Raw genomic sequence first — 18,128 nt, 5'->3', positions numbered from 1 at the left:
CAGTCCTTGGGTAGCAAGTCTGCTCTGTGCTCGCAATGGCTCAAGTGGAGGGGAATGTATTGCACATAGTGTTAACCTACCTTTTGGCAGTATAGACAAATTACAAAAACATTGTTTCAACTCGATATTGTGAAATTTGATATTGTTTGACAGCAGTATTGATAAAGCGATATAAATTCGATTTACTGCACAGCCCTAACCCCAGTTGCCAACTTTTCCTTGCACTCCTTGTGATCTCCACACCACACCGGCAGCAGCGGGGCCCTAGTCTGGCGTCTTAAGTGATGTGTAGGAGCTGGAAAGGATTAAGTGATGTGAGCATCTTTATGGTCGGCCGAGGGCCTTTCCTACAAGTCCCAACACCCTCTATTGTTGTGCTGAAGAACGACCGTCTTGAGTCACGCCCAAGGCAAGGAGGCACACAGGCACCTCAGCTAAGTCGAGCCAGCCAGCCAGGCTTTTGCCTTCTCTCTTTCTCTCTCTACCTCTCTCTCTCTCGCTCTCTCTCTCTCTCACGCTCTCCCTCGCTCTTTCTCAGAGACATGTGTTAACACTTCTACCGACCCAACCGGTTCTTCAGGATATAAACATTCGCTTTAAGAGTCTTCCCCTTCTAGTTTCTTCAAGTGCCAGCTCTGCACTGCTCTGCTCGCCTTTGCCTCTGCCTCTGCCTCTGTTCTGCACGGTGCACCCAGTCTCATTTTATGCATATTCATCACTTTTTTTACAGTTACAACAAAACAAGGAGGAAACAAAAGGTAAAGTTGCCAAACTTGCCATCCGAGAGAGGGGACAGACAGGTGCTTTTGTGCCTAAGTCAAGCAGAACAATACGCTCGTCCTAACACTCCCTGTTTTCGCTAACTACTCCTGATTATCCACTTCTGCAAGTGGTTGGTTCAGTTCGTTTGGTGTCTGCTGCCATTCTGGGTCCGCTAAGGTCAGGAAGGGGTGTAGTCGTAAAATGAGAGGTGTGTAAGGTAAGTTAAGTCAGAACTGGAAGTCAACTGAAATTACATGTCACGAACGGTGAGGTGGATGGACTGGACTGTCATCTTACTCATATGCGGTTACATAAGAGAGGTGTCAAAAAGACATTTAAATTTTGATAATTCACACACGTCACAATAAATTGTGTCAAATGTTTGTCAAAAACGTAGCAGACGTATTTGTTGCATAAGTATTATATATATAGTATGTTTAAGTATTTGTTGCATTTGTTTTAAAAGTATGTGAACTCAATTGACAGTGAGATGAACTCTCCGTCTGATACATGAGATGTGGGTACACTCAGCATTTGTTGTATGTAAGGCAAAGTAAGGTATGTAAGGCAAAGTGCGTAAACTCAGTTGACAGTGAGATGAACTCTATGTTTGATATATGAGATGTGGGCACACTCAGCATCTTCCTTTTACTACTACTGCTGCTGTCCAGGATTACCATACAACGACAGCATCTGCGGGACCGGCATGTGAAAGTGTCACCATAACATTAGGATTAAGCTCTGCCCATCATTTACAGTAGAGCTACACTGACCACCACTACTACTAGTGATGCTGCTGCATACATCCCTGATCACAACACAGCAGCGGTTATAACCCATCTCGGGGCCCTAGGCAAAATATAGACATGGGGCAGCCAAGCCGGCACGTGCCCTCCTAGTGACACAACCAGAGAGAGTAGATAAGAGAGAGGTTCCACTGGCCCATTGTTTCCGGGTTCTACTATCGCAAGGGGGAGGGGGGGAAAATCCCCCTTTAGGCAGACCTGAGGACTGTTCTATTAATTGTAGGAGCATTATGACACGCCCCTTTAGGCAGACCGGAACCTGGTCATGTTAGGTGGCCATAGAAACCTATTATGTTGGCATATCTCTATATACTTAAAGATTCTCTGACACAACAGCTTCAGCGTTCAGCTTCAGAGCAATACAAGTACTTTAGTACTTTCTGCGTTCCCGCAAATACGGGAACTCCTCCCACTTTGCTGGGAAGCAAACAATCATTAGCAAACCAAGGGAGGTTGTTTGGGAAATGCTGTTTGGGAAATGTTAATTGTTATGTTCTTGGTCAGACCAAGTCTTGAAGAGATTTGAAAGTCGATGATAATCAGGCTAGACATGGGGCCCTTTTGAATCACTTTCAGTAGTATTAATACTATTAACCATGGCGGGGCTGACTGTTTGGGGGAGGGGGGCCCGACATACAATTGGCAAATTTGATGGGGCCCTAGGCAACTGCCTGCTCTGCTTTTATCGACACAACAACAGCGTCTGCGGGACCGGCACGTGAAAGTGTATCTCAGGCCAGCTCGAATTGGGCCAAATCTTTATGGGAGACATAGATAATGACACCAAAACATTAGGTGTAGGCCCAGCCTATCATTTACAATAGAGCTACATTTAAAAAGATGTCTACATGATAAGTGGGGTGGTATGTGTGTGTGAGTGTGTGTGTTGGGGTGGGGGGTAAACAATGGCTGATTAGAAGGCAAAGGGGTGTTTGTGTGTGTGTCTGTGTGTGTGTGTGTGTGTGTGTGTGTGTGTGTGTGTGTGTGTGTGTGTGTGTGTGTGTGTGTGTGTGTGTGTGTGTGTGTGTGTGTGTGTGTGTGTGTGTGTGTGTGTGTGTGTGCGTGCGTGCGTATGAATGTGTGTGTGCATGCATGCGTGCGTGTGCGCATATGCAAGTGTATGTGTGTTTGTGTGCGCCTATGCATGTGTGTGTGTGTGTGTGTGTGTGTGTGTGTGTGTGTGTGTGTGTGTGTGTGTGTGTGTGTGTGTGTGTGTGTGTGTGCGCGCGTATGCATATGTGTGTGTTGGTTTCTGTGCATTGTGGGGAACTTCTTCTCCTCCGCGTCTGCGTTCCCTGGGGCCATATGCCCGGGTGGTAATCCTGCCTGGGGACTATTGCCTTTAACTATCACAATGCCTCAATTGAGGTGGCCGCGGCCCGCCTGACGAGAGGGGAGGGGGTGGCAGGGCTGGACTGGAGGAGAAATAGGGCCCGGGCACTTTTGGCTTAAAGGGGCCCCCCCCCTCATAATTAGCAGTGCAGAACTGACTCACTGGTGGCCCCCGCACCCTTGAGGGCCCCTATTTTCATAAAAAATAAAAAATAAAATGTACATTTCTGAAAATTGGAGCCCACGAGTTGTGCTTGGGCCACCAGGAAATGCCTGCTATGCCAGATAGCCAGTCCAGCCCTAAGGGGAGCGGAGAGGAGAGTAGGGGAACGTCATCTCTGTTCTGAAAGAGGACGCAGGACTTCATTAAAGCGGCCGATGACAGACGCGACCGGAAAGACTGAGTTTCCTTTGTAAACGCTCTAGTGGTGTTGCGGAGGCTCCTGTAAGTTATACGGCCCAGTATATAGAGGAGGGTTTTTTTAAAAGGGGGTTATGATTAGGCAAGCACGCACGCTCGCACGCACACACACAGATACATAAACACAGACACGCACGCAAACACACACACACGCACGCACGCACGCACGCACGCACGCATACGCACACACACACACACACACACACACACACACACACACACACACACACACACACACACACACACACACACACACACACACACACACACACACACACACACACACACACACATACCAATCATCTCCTCAATAAGTGGACACAGTGAATGAAAGACTGTAAGTGGAGGAGCGTCTTCTTGTTTCGTCCAAGACCCTTGACAGACACGCCTTTGTAAGTAGTAGTAGTGCTCAAGAAAAGATTTAAAACAGACTATTGAAGCCCTTAGACGTAACCTGTTGAGACACAGCGTTATGAATTTGCTGTTACCAGTATATTAATGACCAAGTCCTAGTGCATAACTAAAGGTCCTGTGTTATATCATAGTATTGTAATACTATGTTAGGTAACTTTTCAATGACTATTACAGTGTACCACTGGAGGTATGGCGTGCATTAAGGGGCTATGACTTAGCTCACGACATCTGACCCGTGTTATTCAGTCATACTTCAGCCTTTTTTTTGAAGTTCAATAGTAATCTGAATCGGATGGAGCATGCAAATGGTTACATGTACGTCCTTTTCCATACATTTTTTTTTTTTCAAATTCAAACGTTAAGTGAATTCAGCTGTTGACATACAGTATGTTGGCAACACCTCTTTAGTGGCCAGATTTTATGAAAGCAGGAGAGAGGGAAACTGTTCCGAAACTGTAACTGTAGTATGAAGTTCATATTAAACATAGAACACATTCTTTGGGTTGAGAAAACCTACTACAACAGAGGACTTAACAGTACAATAACAAAGGGAACAGTAAATGGGAGGGAGAGAGAGAGAGAGAGAGAGAGAGAGAGAGAGAGAGAGAGAGAGAAAGGACAAAAAAATGAAGAGAAGAAAAGAAAGGATGAGAAACGAAAAGGAAAAAAAGTGTTACGTAACAATGCAAAAGTTTGCTATGGTGATGGAGGTAGGCTAGGGGTACATACAGAACCCTCCCATTATCCTCCCCCCTCCTCTCCTCCTCTCCTCCCCTCCTCCCTCTCCTCTTCTCTCTTCCCACCATCCATCAGCCGGGTCCCACTATCATACTGTGAATACAGCACCACTCACCCGGGCCTGTCCTGGGAACGCCAGGGGATAAGCCGCCCGCAGCCCATTTACCGTGTGTGTGTGTGTGTGTGTGTGTGTGTGTGTGTGTGTGTGTGTGTGTGTGTGTGTGTGTGTGTGTGTGTGTGTGTGTGTGTGTGGGTACCCCTCCCCCAACGCCCACCCACCCACTTACTCACTCACTCACTCACTCACACCCCCTCCCTCCCACATAAAGCCCCTACACTCACACAAACAGAGCCTCACCTCCAAAACTACCCCACTCTCTCTCTCTCCCTTCTCCCTCCCTCTCGTGTACACACACACACACACACACACACACACACACACACACACACACACACACACACACACACACACACACACACACACACACACACACACACACACACACACACTACACCCATCCCAACCCCACCCCCCGTCCCCATCCATCCATCCATTCTCTCTCCAGCTTTACACTGTGGGAGCGTGTCTTTTCTGGGCCTTATCTCCCACAGATAGCATGGCACTGTAGCTGGCTTGTATAGCTCACCACTGAAGTTGTTCTAGAGAGGGGAGGGGGGGTTCGGTGGGGTTAGTGGGGGCGCCTGCTAGCCTGATTGCAGTTTGCTGCTCACTGCTTGCTACAGCCACTGCCTGCAACAGTTTGCTCGCAAATACAGTTTTCCCAATACAAATTTTCAATAGTAACGGAGGGCTTTGGCAGGCGTTTAGGGGGTTTATGATGAGGTCAAGAGAGGGGCTAGGTTGGGGTGAGTGGGGGCGCCTGGCCTGCCTGCTTGCAGCTTGCAGCTTACTACTTGCTACAGCCACTGAACTGCAAGGCGCTTGCTCGCAACAGTTTGCGCGAAAATACACCGTTTTTACACTGTATTTTTCGATACCAACGGGGGGCGTTGGCAAGCTTATGATGAGGTCATGGGGGCGTTTGAGGGGCTTATGATGAGGTTAACAGAGGGGGTTGGTTGGGATGGGTGGGGGCGCATGCTAGCCTGTTTGCGGCTTACTGTTTGCTACAGCCACTGCCTGCAAGGCGTTTGCTCGCAACAGTTTGTGCACAAATACACCGTTTTTACACAGTATTTTTCAAAACCAACGGGGGGCGTTGGCAAGCTTATGATGAGGTCATGGGGGCGTTTGGGGGGGTTTATGATGAGGTCTTGAGAGGGGGTTGGTTGGGGTGAGTGGGGGCGCCTGGCCTGCTTGCTGCTCACTGCCTGCTACAGCCACTGCCTGCAAGGCAAATACAGTTTGCTCGCAACAGCAGAGCCGAGACTGAGAGACCCGCCTTTTTACAGAAACCGCTTACACCGGAGACTCGGAGAGCCATTTTTTTCTTTTCTCGACTCTTAACTCTCTCCATGAGTGCATAATCTTTTTCAGAAGGAGAGAGAAGAAGAAGAAGAAGAAGGAGAAGGGGGAGGGGTAGGGTAGAGTAGAAGGCGAGTGAGGAATAGTGCGAGACAGGACAGGGGTGGGGGGAGAAAAAGGAAGAAAAGAAAGAAAGTAAGAAAGAAAAAGAAAACAAAACAGTATCCAGGCAGAGTCGGTCTTGCGTATTTGGATAAGGCACAAGGGCAGGTTCACCCCAGGGCCATTCTAGACATGAGAAGGCTTGCTGACGAGAGGGAGAGAGGGAGGGGGGTGGGGGGGGGGGGGGGGAGAGAGAGAGAGAGAGATAGAGGGAGAGAGAGAGAGGGGGGGGAGAGCGAGAGAGAGAGAGAGAGAGAGAGAGAGAGAGAGAGAGAGAGAGAGAGAGAGAGGCCCATAGCAGGGAAACAGCAATGGAGAGGTGGCTAGAGGGACTAAAGGAGAGGAGAGGAGAAGGAAAGGGAGAAGGGAAGGAAGGAGAAGGAGAGACAGTATGAAAGAAAGAAAGAAAGAAAGAAAGAAAGAAAGAAAGAAAGAAAGGAAGAAAGAAAGAAAGAAAGAAAGAAAGAAAGAAAGAAAGAAAGAAAGAAAGAAAGAAAGAAAGAAAGAAAGAAAGAGAGAGAGAGAAAGCACAGGTCTGAGGTGGCCAGCGATAATCTACTTCATGATCAGCTGTGAGTGACCAGACAAGCTACCAACATCATCAAAAAAATCTAACGTCTATTCTGGACCAATGAATCAGCTCGGCTCACATGGGAATGACCAGGGGCCTTTACTACAAAGCTGGTTCAGGAATAAAGCATGTTTAGTTAAGAGGTAAATCATCTAATAGAAGAGCATGCAGATGCATATTAGATGATTTACCAAGAAAATGAGGACTCCAGGATCTTCTATTAGGTGACTTACCTCTTAACTAAATTTAATCCTGAACCAGCTTTTAGTACAGGCCCCAAGCAGAGTATTGGTGCAAGTTTACTAGCAAGGAAATGCTAAGCTTTACCAGAGAGAGAGAGAGGGGGGGGGGGAGCGAGAGAGAGAGAAAGCGAGAGAGAGAGAGAGAGAGAGAGAGAGAGAGGTAGAGCGAGCGAGAGAGACAGAGGCAGAGAGGGAGGGAGAGAGAGAGAAAGAGACAGAGAGAGAGAGAGAGGTAGAGGGAGGGAGAGAAGCAGAGCGGGAGAGAGAGAGGTAGAGCGAGCGAGAGAGACAGAGGCAGAGAGTGAGGGAGAGAGAGCAGGTTTGAGTGCCACAGGTTTACTGAAGGCCTCAGTTCAACAAGTCACCCCTGTGTGAAGCTGACGACAGACGCTTGTGTGTGTGTGTGTGTGTGTGTGTGTTGAGGAGGGGGGGGGGGTGGAGTGTTTCCGCAGACACCTCAGTCAATATTTGAGGTCGGACAACAACTGAAAGTTTAGAATTGGGCCTAAGCAGGATATTGCATTTCCAGAAGAGGGGGATGGGGATGGGGAGAGAGGGGAAGATACAGGCCACTGGGGTAGAGAGAGAGAGAGAGAGATAGAGAGAGAGAGAGAGAGAGAGAGAGAGAGAGAGAGAGAGAGAGAGAGAGAGATTGAGTGAGAAAGAGAGAAAGAGAGGGATGGAGAGAGGGGGGGGAGAGAGATTGAGTGAGAAAGAGAGAAAGAGAGGGATGGAGAGAGGGGGGGGAGAGAGAGAGAGAGAGAGAGAGAGAGAGAGAGAGAGAGAGAGAAAGAGAGAAAGAGAGGGATGGAGAGACAGAGAGAGACAGAGAGAGAAAGAGAGAGAAGAGGAGCGAAAGCCGGGGGGCCAGATGATATAAAATGTAACAGGCCAATGCAGATTTTGGACCGGCCGCAGTAGAATTTGGCCAAGAAAGTCTGTAACTGCATGACGGATGTGACAGGTCACTGTGACTGCCAGCGTATTGAAAACAAGCAGCTTTGCTTTCTGCTTATGAAAGCAAATAATTAAGACGTTTTTTTTTTTCTTCTTCAAATCCGCTCCCAAAATAGTCTCCTCCACTCCACTTGGCGAGTTGCTTATGTTGAGCGGTCCAAGCTGACACGCTCCCATGCTAATGTCAGTCTGACCACATTCAGCCCAGTACCAATAGTCTAGTGTTTCTCAACGAGGGCGGTACAGCCCCCCTGGGAACGTTGGGAAGCCCTAGGGGGGCGCTGAGAAGGATACAGCTGAGTGGGGGCGGGGCTTAGTTCCCATTGGGGGGCATTAGTTTCTATTGTATTTTTCAATACTGGGGAGGGGGGTAGCTTATGATGAGGTCAAGGGGGCGTAGGGGGGGTTATGATGAGGTCAAGTGGGCATTCGTTCAAAAAGTTTGAGAACGGCAATTGTCCATCGGGGTCTAGAATGGAAACAGGCAAAGCCTTCCTGACTCCCCATTGTGATGATAGACTGATATCAGCCATACTACGTAACAAAATGACCTGTAATTGTTTGCCTTTTTTCTTTTCTTTCGGCTAGCTGCTTTAAATGGCGTCTGACTGCTGAGAGAGAGATAGAGAAAGGGAGAGAGACAGACAGAGACAGACATAGAGAGAGAGAGAGACAGAGAGAGAGAGAGAGAGAGAAAGAGAGAGTGACAGAGAGATAAACAGTCACAGAAAGAGACTGAGAGAAGTGGAGAGAGAGAGAGAAAGAGAGAAGTGGTAAGAAAGAGAGAGAAAGAGAGAATGACTGAGAGAGAGTGACAGAGAGAAAGAAAGAGAGAAAGAGAGAGAGACCGAGAGAAGTGGAGAGAGAGTGACAGAGAGAGAGAGAGAGAGAGAGAGAGTGACAGAGAAAGAGAGAAAGAGAGAGACAGAGCGAGTGTGCCGTCGTGACTCACTCTTGGCTGGCGTGCGCTGCGCTGTGTTGCGAGCAGAGCACACTGGAAAAGATGAGTGCTGCCTGGCTTGGCTTGGCTTGGCTTGGCTTGGCGAGGGGGGGCTGACATCATCATCACCCACACAGCACAGCGCAGCGCTGCGCTGCGCACCCACCAACAAGGTGCCAACTTCTGTGTTCAAGTGCAATGATAACGCAGCAGCAGGAAAACAGCAGCACATGACCCACCCGACCCCAGAGCTGCCCAGGCCAGGTCTCCTCTTAGCCACACTGCTGTGTCGGGAAGCTAGCTGCCCAGGCCAGCAGGGGTGTAACGATACACTCAACTCACGATTCGGTGCGCATTACGATTTCCGACCCACGGTTCGGTACACCCCACGATTTTTCAATTAACTTATTTGCTTTCCCCACATTTACCAACAATACAAAATAAAATTATAAATGACAACTGGTAGGGAAAACAGCAGCACATGACCCACCCGACCCCAGAGCTGCCCAGGCCATGTCTCCTCTTAGCCACACTGCTGTGTAGGGAAGCTACAGTCATGCCGTCTCTACAGCGCAGTCCAGAGGTGTCAAAAGTAAAACTAAAAGTAAATTTGTGGTGTAATTACAACATAAGCCCATGATATTACTTAGCTGTTACACCATTCACTCCATTCTACCTAATGAGGTGGATAGACTGTGTTGTTACTGAAAAACACTAAAAACCTAACAAGAACCTACCACAAATTTGATCCAACCAGCGCAAAGATAGCCGATCATAAACAAAGTACACAGGTATACTGGTTATTCAAATAAGTTAACTATGTTGGAAGGAAATTGTGTTTCTTTTTTTAACTTTTACTTTGACACCTCTAGTGAGGTCGGCCGACCGGCACAATTCAAATCCTTTTGTTAGTTTTATTTTATTACATGGCAGAGTCTGCACAAAAAGGAGACCATCTATACACTTCAGGTCTTTTTTGTGCAAATCTTTACTTGACCTCTGAAGTGTCATTGAGTCGTAATTTTCAGTCAACATGTCATAATATTGCAATATTCTGACCATATGCTTATTAATACGAATCAGCAGTTGACATGTGAATGTTTTCTTAAGATATTGCCAATATGAACCAATGTTTCATGTCTGACAAAACTTCCAAAGGTCAAAACAGCAACTATCGTTTCATGCATATGCTTAACAGATACTTCTGCACCGCCCCGCCAAACATCACAAAGCAATCATGGCCCTCCGTGGAGAAAACCCTAATGGACACTGTGGCCTCAGCACAAACGGCACTAATCGTCTTTCCACATGTCCGAGACGTTTGTTCGCACCGCTGCTTTTGAACGTTGTAGCCCCTTAATGCACGCCGTACCTACAGTGGCACGAAAGTTAACTACCATAGTACTACAATACATACAATGACATAACACAGGGCCTTTAGTAATGCACTACAACTTCATCATTGCCATTCTGGTAACAGCAAGTTTATAATGTGTGTCTAAATGGGTTAAGTGGATGTTTCAAGTGTCATATACAGTAAATAAAATCACCATGCATTTGGATCTTGTTTTGAATGCATCATGAAGCAGGAAACGAGTCGCCCCATTCCTCACCATCGCGCTACATTTGTCAGGTGACTGTGATTCTACATGCAGGTAGCAAACAAATGTCGTAAACATTATTACACGGACACAATTGAAGACAAATGCACATCTCAAAACATGCTCTGATCTATGTTTAATACTGAGTCTACTGCATATATCACCCTATTTTGTTTGCTCCGTTTTGTTCCAAGTCTTTCGTATGCTTTGCCGATCCATGTAATACTACATCGATCCTTTAACAAAGAAACGGAGCATTAATTAAATACTTCCTCTCCAATTGGGCAGAGCCCGAAGGTTGTGTTCTAGAATCTTTGTGCATGGTGGAATAGAAGGCTGTGTTCTAGAACCTTTGAGCATGGTGGAAAAAAGGCTGTGTTCTAGAACCTTTGAGCATGGTGGAAAAAAGGCTGTGTTCTAGAACCTTTGAGCATGGCTTGAAGGAGTAGAAGGTTGTGGTGTTAATCACATCTAAGGTTTGCGAAGGGGATTATGAGGGCCAGTCTATTAGTCGTGGCTGACACCACTCCTGGAGCTAATTCATGTTGCTTTGTCTGGGCCTCGCCCTTTCCTCAATCTCACCTCAGAACAGTCACACGGGCGACTTTGAAGAATCACCCTGCCGTTGTCACCGAGGGAGCATCTACATTTTTAAGCCCCAGCCCTCCTCCTCCCATCTGTAAAGGTCTGTTAATGAGACCATCAGCTGAGCTAACTCTTTCCAGAGGTTTAACTCTTTTGTTGAATGACAAAAGTGTTACATAGTAATTGCAGTGGAATACGCATTATGTGCTGCTACAGAGAGACAGACAGGCTGATCTCTCTCTCTCTCTCTCTCTCTCTCTCTCTCTCTCTCTCTCTCTCTCTCTCTCTCTCTCTCCCCCTCTCTGTGTGTGTGTGTGTGTGTGTGTGTGTGTGTGTGTGTGTGTGTGTGTGTGTGTGTGTGTGTGTGTGTGTGTGTGTGCGCCTGCTCGCTTGGGGGGTGGTCAAATGATTTGAAGTTACTAGGGTTCAAAAGGTCAACTGAGTGTTGCTGGTCCCATATACAGGGGGATATGAGAGGGAAGCAAAACAAGCACTCCCAGTTCAGTTGAAAATGTGGCCAAAACAATTATGCGCTCTGATTATTCTTTGATCTATTGGCACATAGAGCTATGGCTATATAGCCTGTCTGAATCAAATATACAGACAAAACACGGCAAACAACACCAACATTTGTTAAATGATAAACTAATGCATTCCAAATACAGGCATTCAGTTTCCACGCAGCTTTCAAGGCATCAGAGAAAAACTCAGAAAAGACATCATAGATGAGAAGCAAATCCTGAAATAACACTGCGCTGGGTTGTTTTTCGGGACATCTTAACCAGACTCTGGCAATCGCAGCGATGACGAGTGTATGCAAGAGAGATCACTGTTACGAGTGCACCAGAAATACCCTATGATTGCATCATCAAGCGAAGAAGGATGCTTTTTCCCCCTTCACAGTTTGGTGTTTGAACGAGAACTGCAGATGTGTTTGTGCAGACCTGTGCTTTAGATTTAAGATTTAGCAGTGTGTGTGTGTATGTGTGTGTGTTTGTGTGTGTGTGTATAGTGTGTGTGTGTGTGTGTATGTGTGTATGTGTGTGTGTGTGTGTGTGTGTGTGTGTGTGTGTGTGTGTGTGTGTGTGTGTGTGTGTGTGTGTGTGAAAACGAACTGGTTTCAACAGGAAATTTCTGAACATCAGAACATTTCAGAACATCCCAAATACACCCGATATTGTAATAGTAAATTCAGAGGAAAAATCGGCATGCATTATTGAGTTGGGGTGTTGTTTTGATCTGTATATGGACACTCGAAAGTGCTTAAGTATCAGCCATTATTGGAACGTATTTCCCAGTTGGGGTATGATTGCAGACTAGTAGTACTGATCTTTGGAAGCTTAGGCCATGTACACAAGAATGTAGTTAGAGGACTGCAGTTAGGAGGAATGCAAAAAAGAGGAGCAAAGAATTTGGCAAAGTTTTGCTCTGTTTCAGCTATTATTGGTAGTATGCAGATATGGAGACATAGATGTTTTGTTTATCCATGAATTTTGAAAGCTACAACAAAAAGAGGACTGGTACTATATGTAAAAGTGTGTAGCCCTTAAGATCTATCAACATGTCAAATACCTTTTCCAAAATATTTGGATCTTGTACCCTGTTGCTTGTCTCTTGGATCCAAATAAAAGTAATCAAATGTGTGTGTGTGTGTGTGTGTGTGTGTGTGTGTGTGTGTGTGTGTGTGTGTGTGTGTGTGTGTGTGTGTGTGTGTGTGTGTGTGTGTGTGTGTGTGTGTATGTGTTTGTTTACGTTTATTTGTGCACATATCCACGCACAACAATAGGAAATGTTCTGTGAAGGGGGCTACAGATTGACCCAGTCTCTATTCTCTCCACTCACCACCTCCCACTATCTCAAACGGTGTGTGTGTATGTGTGTGTGTGTGTGTGTGTGTGTGTGTGTGTGTGTGTGTGTGTGTGTGTGTGTGTGTGTGTGTGTGTGTGTGTGTGTGTGTGTGTGTGGTGTCAAGTATGTTCAACTGCAGTGTGCAGGGTGGGGGGCAGGTCTGGATCACATCTCCCTCCTCCCCCCTGAGCACATCTTCCTCCTCCCCCCTGAGCACATCGAGTGCCTCCCCCTTGTCATTCAGCGGCAGCGCTAAGCTTCTACATGGGAAGAAAAATAGCTCTGGAAGTCACTGCACCTACTATAATAGGAAAAATAGGAGGGGCGAGATCCAAAATGGGAGGGGCGGGATCTCAGAAATCCAGACCTGCCCACTTCTGCAAACTGCAGTTGGATGCTACTCTGTGGTGTTACTGAAGAAGGGGAGAGCCATGTATCCCATTGGCATTTCCCTTTTAGGCCCCTCCCTGTCTCTCCTTCTCCTGATCTTTCTCCTCCTCTTCCTCTCCTCCCTGTCTCTCCTTCTCCTCCTCTTCCTCTCCTCCCTGTCTCTCCTTCTCCTTCTCTTTCTCCTGCACTTCCTCTCCTCCCTGTCTCTCCTCCTTCTCCTGCTCTGCTCACTCTCTTCATCTCTCTCTCTCTTTCTCTGCTCTCGGCTGTCGCTACGTCTCTCTCCCCTTCCCCCCTCTCTTCTCCTCTCCTCTCCTCTACTCTCATTTTTTCTCCTCTTCTCTTCTCTTCTCTTCTCTTCTCTTCTCTCCTCTCCTCTTCTCTCCCCTTCTCTTTCCTCTCCTCTCCTCTCCTCTTCCCCCTCTCCTCTCCTCTCCTCTCCTCTCCTCTCCTCTCCTCTCCTCTTCTCTCCCCTTCCCTCTCCTCTCCTCTCCCCCCCTCTCCTCTCCTCTTCTCTCCCCTTCCCTCTCCTCTCCTCTCCTCTCCTCTCCTCTCCTCGACACACACTGAAGCTCTTTGACAGGAAAGGTCTGGAAGAGATTAAGAGCTGAACCACAGAATAAAGAGGCCTGGCAACGCAGCTCAGCTCTGTCTGCTAGTCCACTAAGGGGGGAGGAGAAGGAGGAGGAGGAGGAGGAGGAGGAGGAGGAGAAAGAGGAGGAGGAGGAGGAGGAGAAAGAAGAGGAGGATGAGGAGGAGGAGGAGAAAGAGAAAGAGGAAGGAGGAGGAGGAGGAGGAGAAAGAAGAGGAGGAGAAAGAGGAAGAGGAAGAGGAGGAGGAGGATGAGGAGAAAGAGGAGGAAGAGGTGGATGAGAATGAGGAGGAGGAGGAGGAGGAGAGGGAGGAGAAGGAGGAAGAGGAGGAGGAGAAAGAAGAGGAGGAGGAGGAGGAGGAGAAAGAAGAGGAGAAAGAGGAGGAGGAGGAGGAGGAGGCAGAGGAGAAAGAAGAGGAGGAGCAGGAGGAATAAAAAGGAAGAGAGAAGGAGGTGAACGCAGGTGGGGAGAAGAGAGGAGAAAGAGGAGAAAAGGGGGAGGAGGAGGAGAGGAGAGAAGAACTGCTCCAAATCACATGTAGGAGAGAAAGGGAGGGAGAGGGGGGAGGAGGAGTTGGGATAGAGGGGTGTGTGGGGAGGGAACGGGAGGGGAGGGGCTGTGCGACGTGTGGGGAGGGAGTGGATGTCGGAGAGGAGGTGTTAGCGGGTGGGGGGCTTTCTGTGCTGTGCGGTAGGGCTGTCCTCCTCCTCCTCCTCCTCCTCCTTCTCCTCCTTCTCCTCCTGCTCCTCCTCCTCCTCTGCTTAAAGGGGCTCTGTCCCTTATTTCGGCTCTAGGCAGAAGTGCACACCGCAAGCCAAACTTCCCTGAACGACAGAGACCTACTTATCAAGCACACGCTGAAAGACTCTGTGTGCGTCTGTGTGCGTTTGTGTGTGCGTGTGTCAGTATATGTGTGTGTGTGTGTGTGTGTGTGTGTGTGTGTGTGTGTGTGTGTGTGTGTGTGTGTGTGTGTGTGTGTGTGTGTGTGTGTGTGTGTGTGTGTGTGTGTGTTTAGGGACTACCAGGTCTGTGCATGTAGAGGAAAGGCCTCTGTCAACAAAACAAGAAGTGTTTCCCTGAAGACCCCAACTGTGTGTGTGGCAGGACATGGGTGAATCCCTCCCCCTCCCTCTCAAACACACACACATTTGCACACACACACACCACACACACACACACACACACACACACACACACACACACACACACACACACACACACACACACACACACACACACACACACACACACACACACACACACACACACACACAGAGCAGCACGCACACACACACGCACACAGATAAACACAGACACACAGGCACACACACACACACACACAAATAGAGCAGCCCCTTCCCTTCGCCTAGCCCCGCCCATTCTCACATTCATTATGTGCCCAATTTGGTGGCCCTCAAGACCTGGGCGCTTCCTAGTAAATCTTCAAAGACCTTTTGCAATTGTGCCCCCTCTCCTCCCCACCCTTCCTCCTTCCTTCTCTCTCTCCCTCTCTCTCTCTCTCTCTCTCGCTCTGTGGAACTGCTCAGAACAGCCTGCTCCCACCATCACAATACACTTTCGATGACAATACCAACACAATTCTACAATCAAACCACATATATGTATACACATATACATATTCTCTGACTCTAAAATTTAAAGTGGGCAGCAATTGTTCCCAAAACAAATTGGATAAATACAGTACTTAGTTGCCCTACTGTTAATGTTCAATGCTACAATCAAACTTATCTTCACCATAAAAAGTATAAATGGTGTCGTGCTCGACTGAGACAAATCTGAGAAGTCGAGGCAGACAGTGAGCGAACCAGCCAAAGACGCAGAGGGGAAAAGCATATTTTCCGCATGAAAAAATATATGGTATGGCGTTCATTAACGCAAGGCTATTTTTATACGCTTCTTGGCCATTCTTTTTCATTACGTAAACCTAAGAAGAGACAAAATGTATTCATTCGTGTTCATATTTTGAGCCAATGTGGCTAAAATCTTCTATGAGTCACAGCAGCAACAAATTAGCACGCTTAAAAGAAAACTTCTGCCAATTTCAATATGACAGTTGTACAACTTTCTTAATATAGGCCAACTCCAAATATTATCCCAAAGATATCGCTTTTTGCTAGATGTTTGCTGATGTTGCATAACCTTTTGCAAGTTATTGGGAATAAATCAAGATGTTTTTTTTGAAAAGTAAAGAAACGCCTGCCCCCATTACAATGACCAGTATCTCGGGGAAGGCTGAGGGGAAAAAAAAATAATTCTCAGGTACTAGCAAGTTCAAGGTAGTGTGACCATTACAACTGCATGTTGAAATTGGCAGAAGTTATCCTTTAAAAAACTATACTTTGGCAAGTTCCTGCGTGTGAGGCGAGCTCTTTGTCAGTATGGTTCTTGTTACTCGGAGCATAGGAGAGCAGCACAGCAATGAAGCATAAAGGAGAACGCTTTTTTTCATCATTATTATTATTATTCATCAGGGGAGGGAGAGGGAGAGGGAGAGGAGGGGGGAGGGAGAGGGAGAGGAGGGGGGACGGCTTGGAGAGGAGAGAGGAGAGGGAGGGCTGGGAGGGGAGCAGAGAGGAGAGGAGAGGAGGGAGGGGGGATATGGGAGGGCTGAGAGGAGAGGGGAGCAGAGAGGAGAGGGGGGAGGGCTCCGGACTGGGAGGGGAGCAGAGGAGCAGAGGGGAGGGGAGCAGAGGAGCCGCCTCCCCTGGGAACGAGCCCTGTGATGTGATGGAGGCCCGTCGAGCGTGAGTAAATCAGAGTGACATAAGCAGTTACCTTCGTTTCTGTAAGCTCCACCAGCACACGGAGGCATTAACTCACACCAAACAAGGAAGAGTAGAAAGAGCACAGAGAGAGAGAGAGAGAGAGAGAGAGAGAGAGAGAGAGAGAGAGAGAGAGAGAGAGAGAGAGAGAGAGAGAGAGAGAGAGAGCGGCGAATAGGAGACAAAAGACGAGATGAAAAAGAAAAAGGAAGAGGAGGGAAGAGGCTATAACAGAGCAAAGTAAAAGAGAAGTGACCAGACGAAGAGAACAGAAGAGGGAAAAAGTGAGCAGAAGAGAGAGGAGTAGAGAAAAGCAGTGAAGAGAGAAACAGAGGGGAAAAGAGCAGAGAAGAGAATAGAAGTCCAAACAATAACAACAAGACTGAAAGCCAAAACCGTTCCACGAAGGCTGTTGTTTACTGACGCTGTTACAGGAGTGCTGTCGTAGATCCTTAAATCACGCGGTACCTCCAGTGGCACGCTGTGATAGACAGTGGTGTAGTCTACTTTTCTGAAGTGGGTATACTGTATATTTGTGCTTTTTTTGAGGTGGGTATACTGTATATATTTGCGCTATTCTAAATAATGGATCATTCAATTTTAAGTGGGTATACTGATATCCCAGAAATTTAGAAGTGGGTACACTGCGTATACCTGCGTTCTACGTAGACTACACCACTGGATAGGCCTACTTAGCATCTGCACTTGCTGTTCTGTTTAGTTCCTGTGCAGTTTGTTTCTGCTAGTGACGTTGGCTATGATTATGTCCTCGATTGTAAGTCGCTTTGGTTATAAAAGCATCTGCCAAATGCAACGTCATGTAACAATGTAATGTAATAACATACAGTAAATTCATAGTGCTAGAAAAGACAGTAGGCTACCGTATCAGAGAGAGTAGAGAGAGAGAGGTTCCATTGGCCCATTGTTTCCTGGTTCTATTATGGCCCCCCTTAGGCAGACCTAAGGACTGTTCTATTCATTCTAGGAGCATTATGACACGGCCCTTTAGGCAGACCGGAACCTGGTCGCGTTAGGTGCCCATAGAAACCTATTATGTTGGCATATCTCTATATACTTAAAGAATCTCTGACCGTATCGTGCGTCCAGCCGTGGGTCCAGCCAAGAGGTGGTCTTGTTCTTGTGGTTGATGTAGTAGATCTCCCCCTCGGAGGTGATGGCCTGCTCCCAACCCTCTGGGAGAGGACCTGAGGGAAAGCAGGCAACACGCTTAATGCACACTGTCGTCTTTTTTCCCATGAATGCCACAAACACACATAGTACATGTCACACTGTTAATACAACGCTTAAAGAGTCTGAGAAACTAAAAGATTGCTGAATTTGTTAAAAATGTTGAATTAACACTGCAAAATGAACTACCCTATGTAGTATTTAATTTTCAGTTTATTGATTTCATCACCCTTTTATCACATTCATTTAGATTAGGCATACTCTTTTTTATCAGCTATCACTGCATCTCTCAATGTCTTTTACTGAATATAGGGGGTCGCAACAAGATTATGCAAACTTTTTTCTTTCACTTTTACTTTCAGCTTGAAT

General features: G+C 47.2%; 1 protein-coding gene across 1 annotated transcript in view; it reads right to left on the bottom strand.

The window, feature by feature from the left end:
• Positions 1-18,128, bottom strand: part of yap1 (Yes1 associated transcriptional regulator) — a 56,588-nt gene that overhangs the window by 14,502 nt on the left and 23,958 nt on the right. The window contains exon 4 of the mRNA XM_063205828.1: positions 17,663-17,776. Coding sequence (XP_063061898.1) covers positions 17,663-17,776 — 114 coding nt within the window. The remainder of the gene's footprint in view (positions 1-17,662; positions 17,777-18,128) is intronic.

The sequence above is a fragment of the Engraulis encrasicolus genome, chromosome 8 (assembly GCF_034702125.1).
Source record: "Engraulis encrasicolus isolate BLACKSEA-1 chromosome 8, IST_EnEncr_1.0, whole genome shotgun sequence".
Classification (NCBI taxonomy): domain Eukaryota; kingdom Metazoa; phylum Chordata; class Actinopteri; order Clupeiformes; family Engraulidae; genus Engraulis; species Engraulis encrasicolus.
This window is presented reverse-complemented; position numbering and strand designations above follow the sequence as displayed.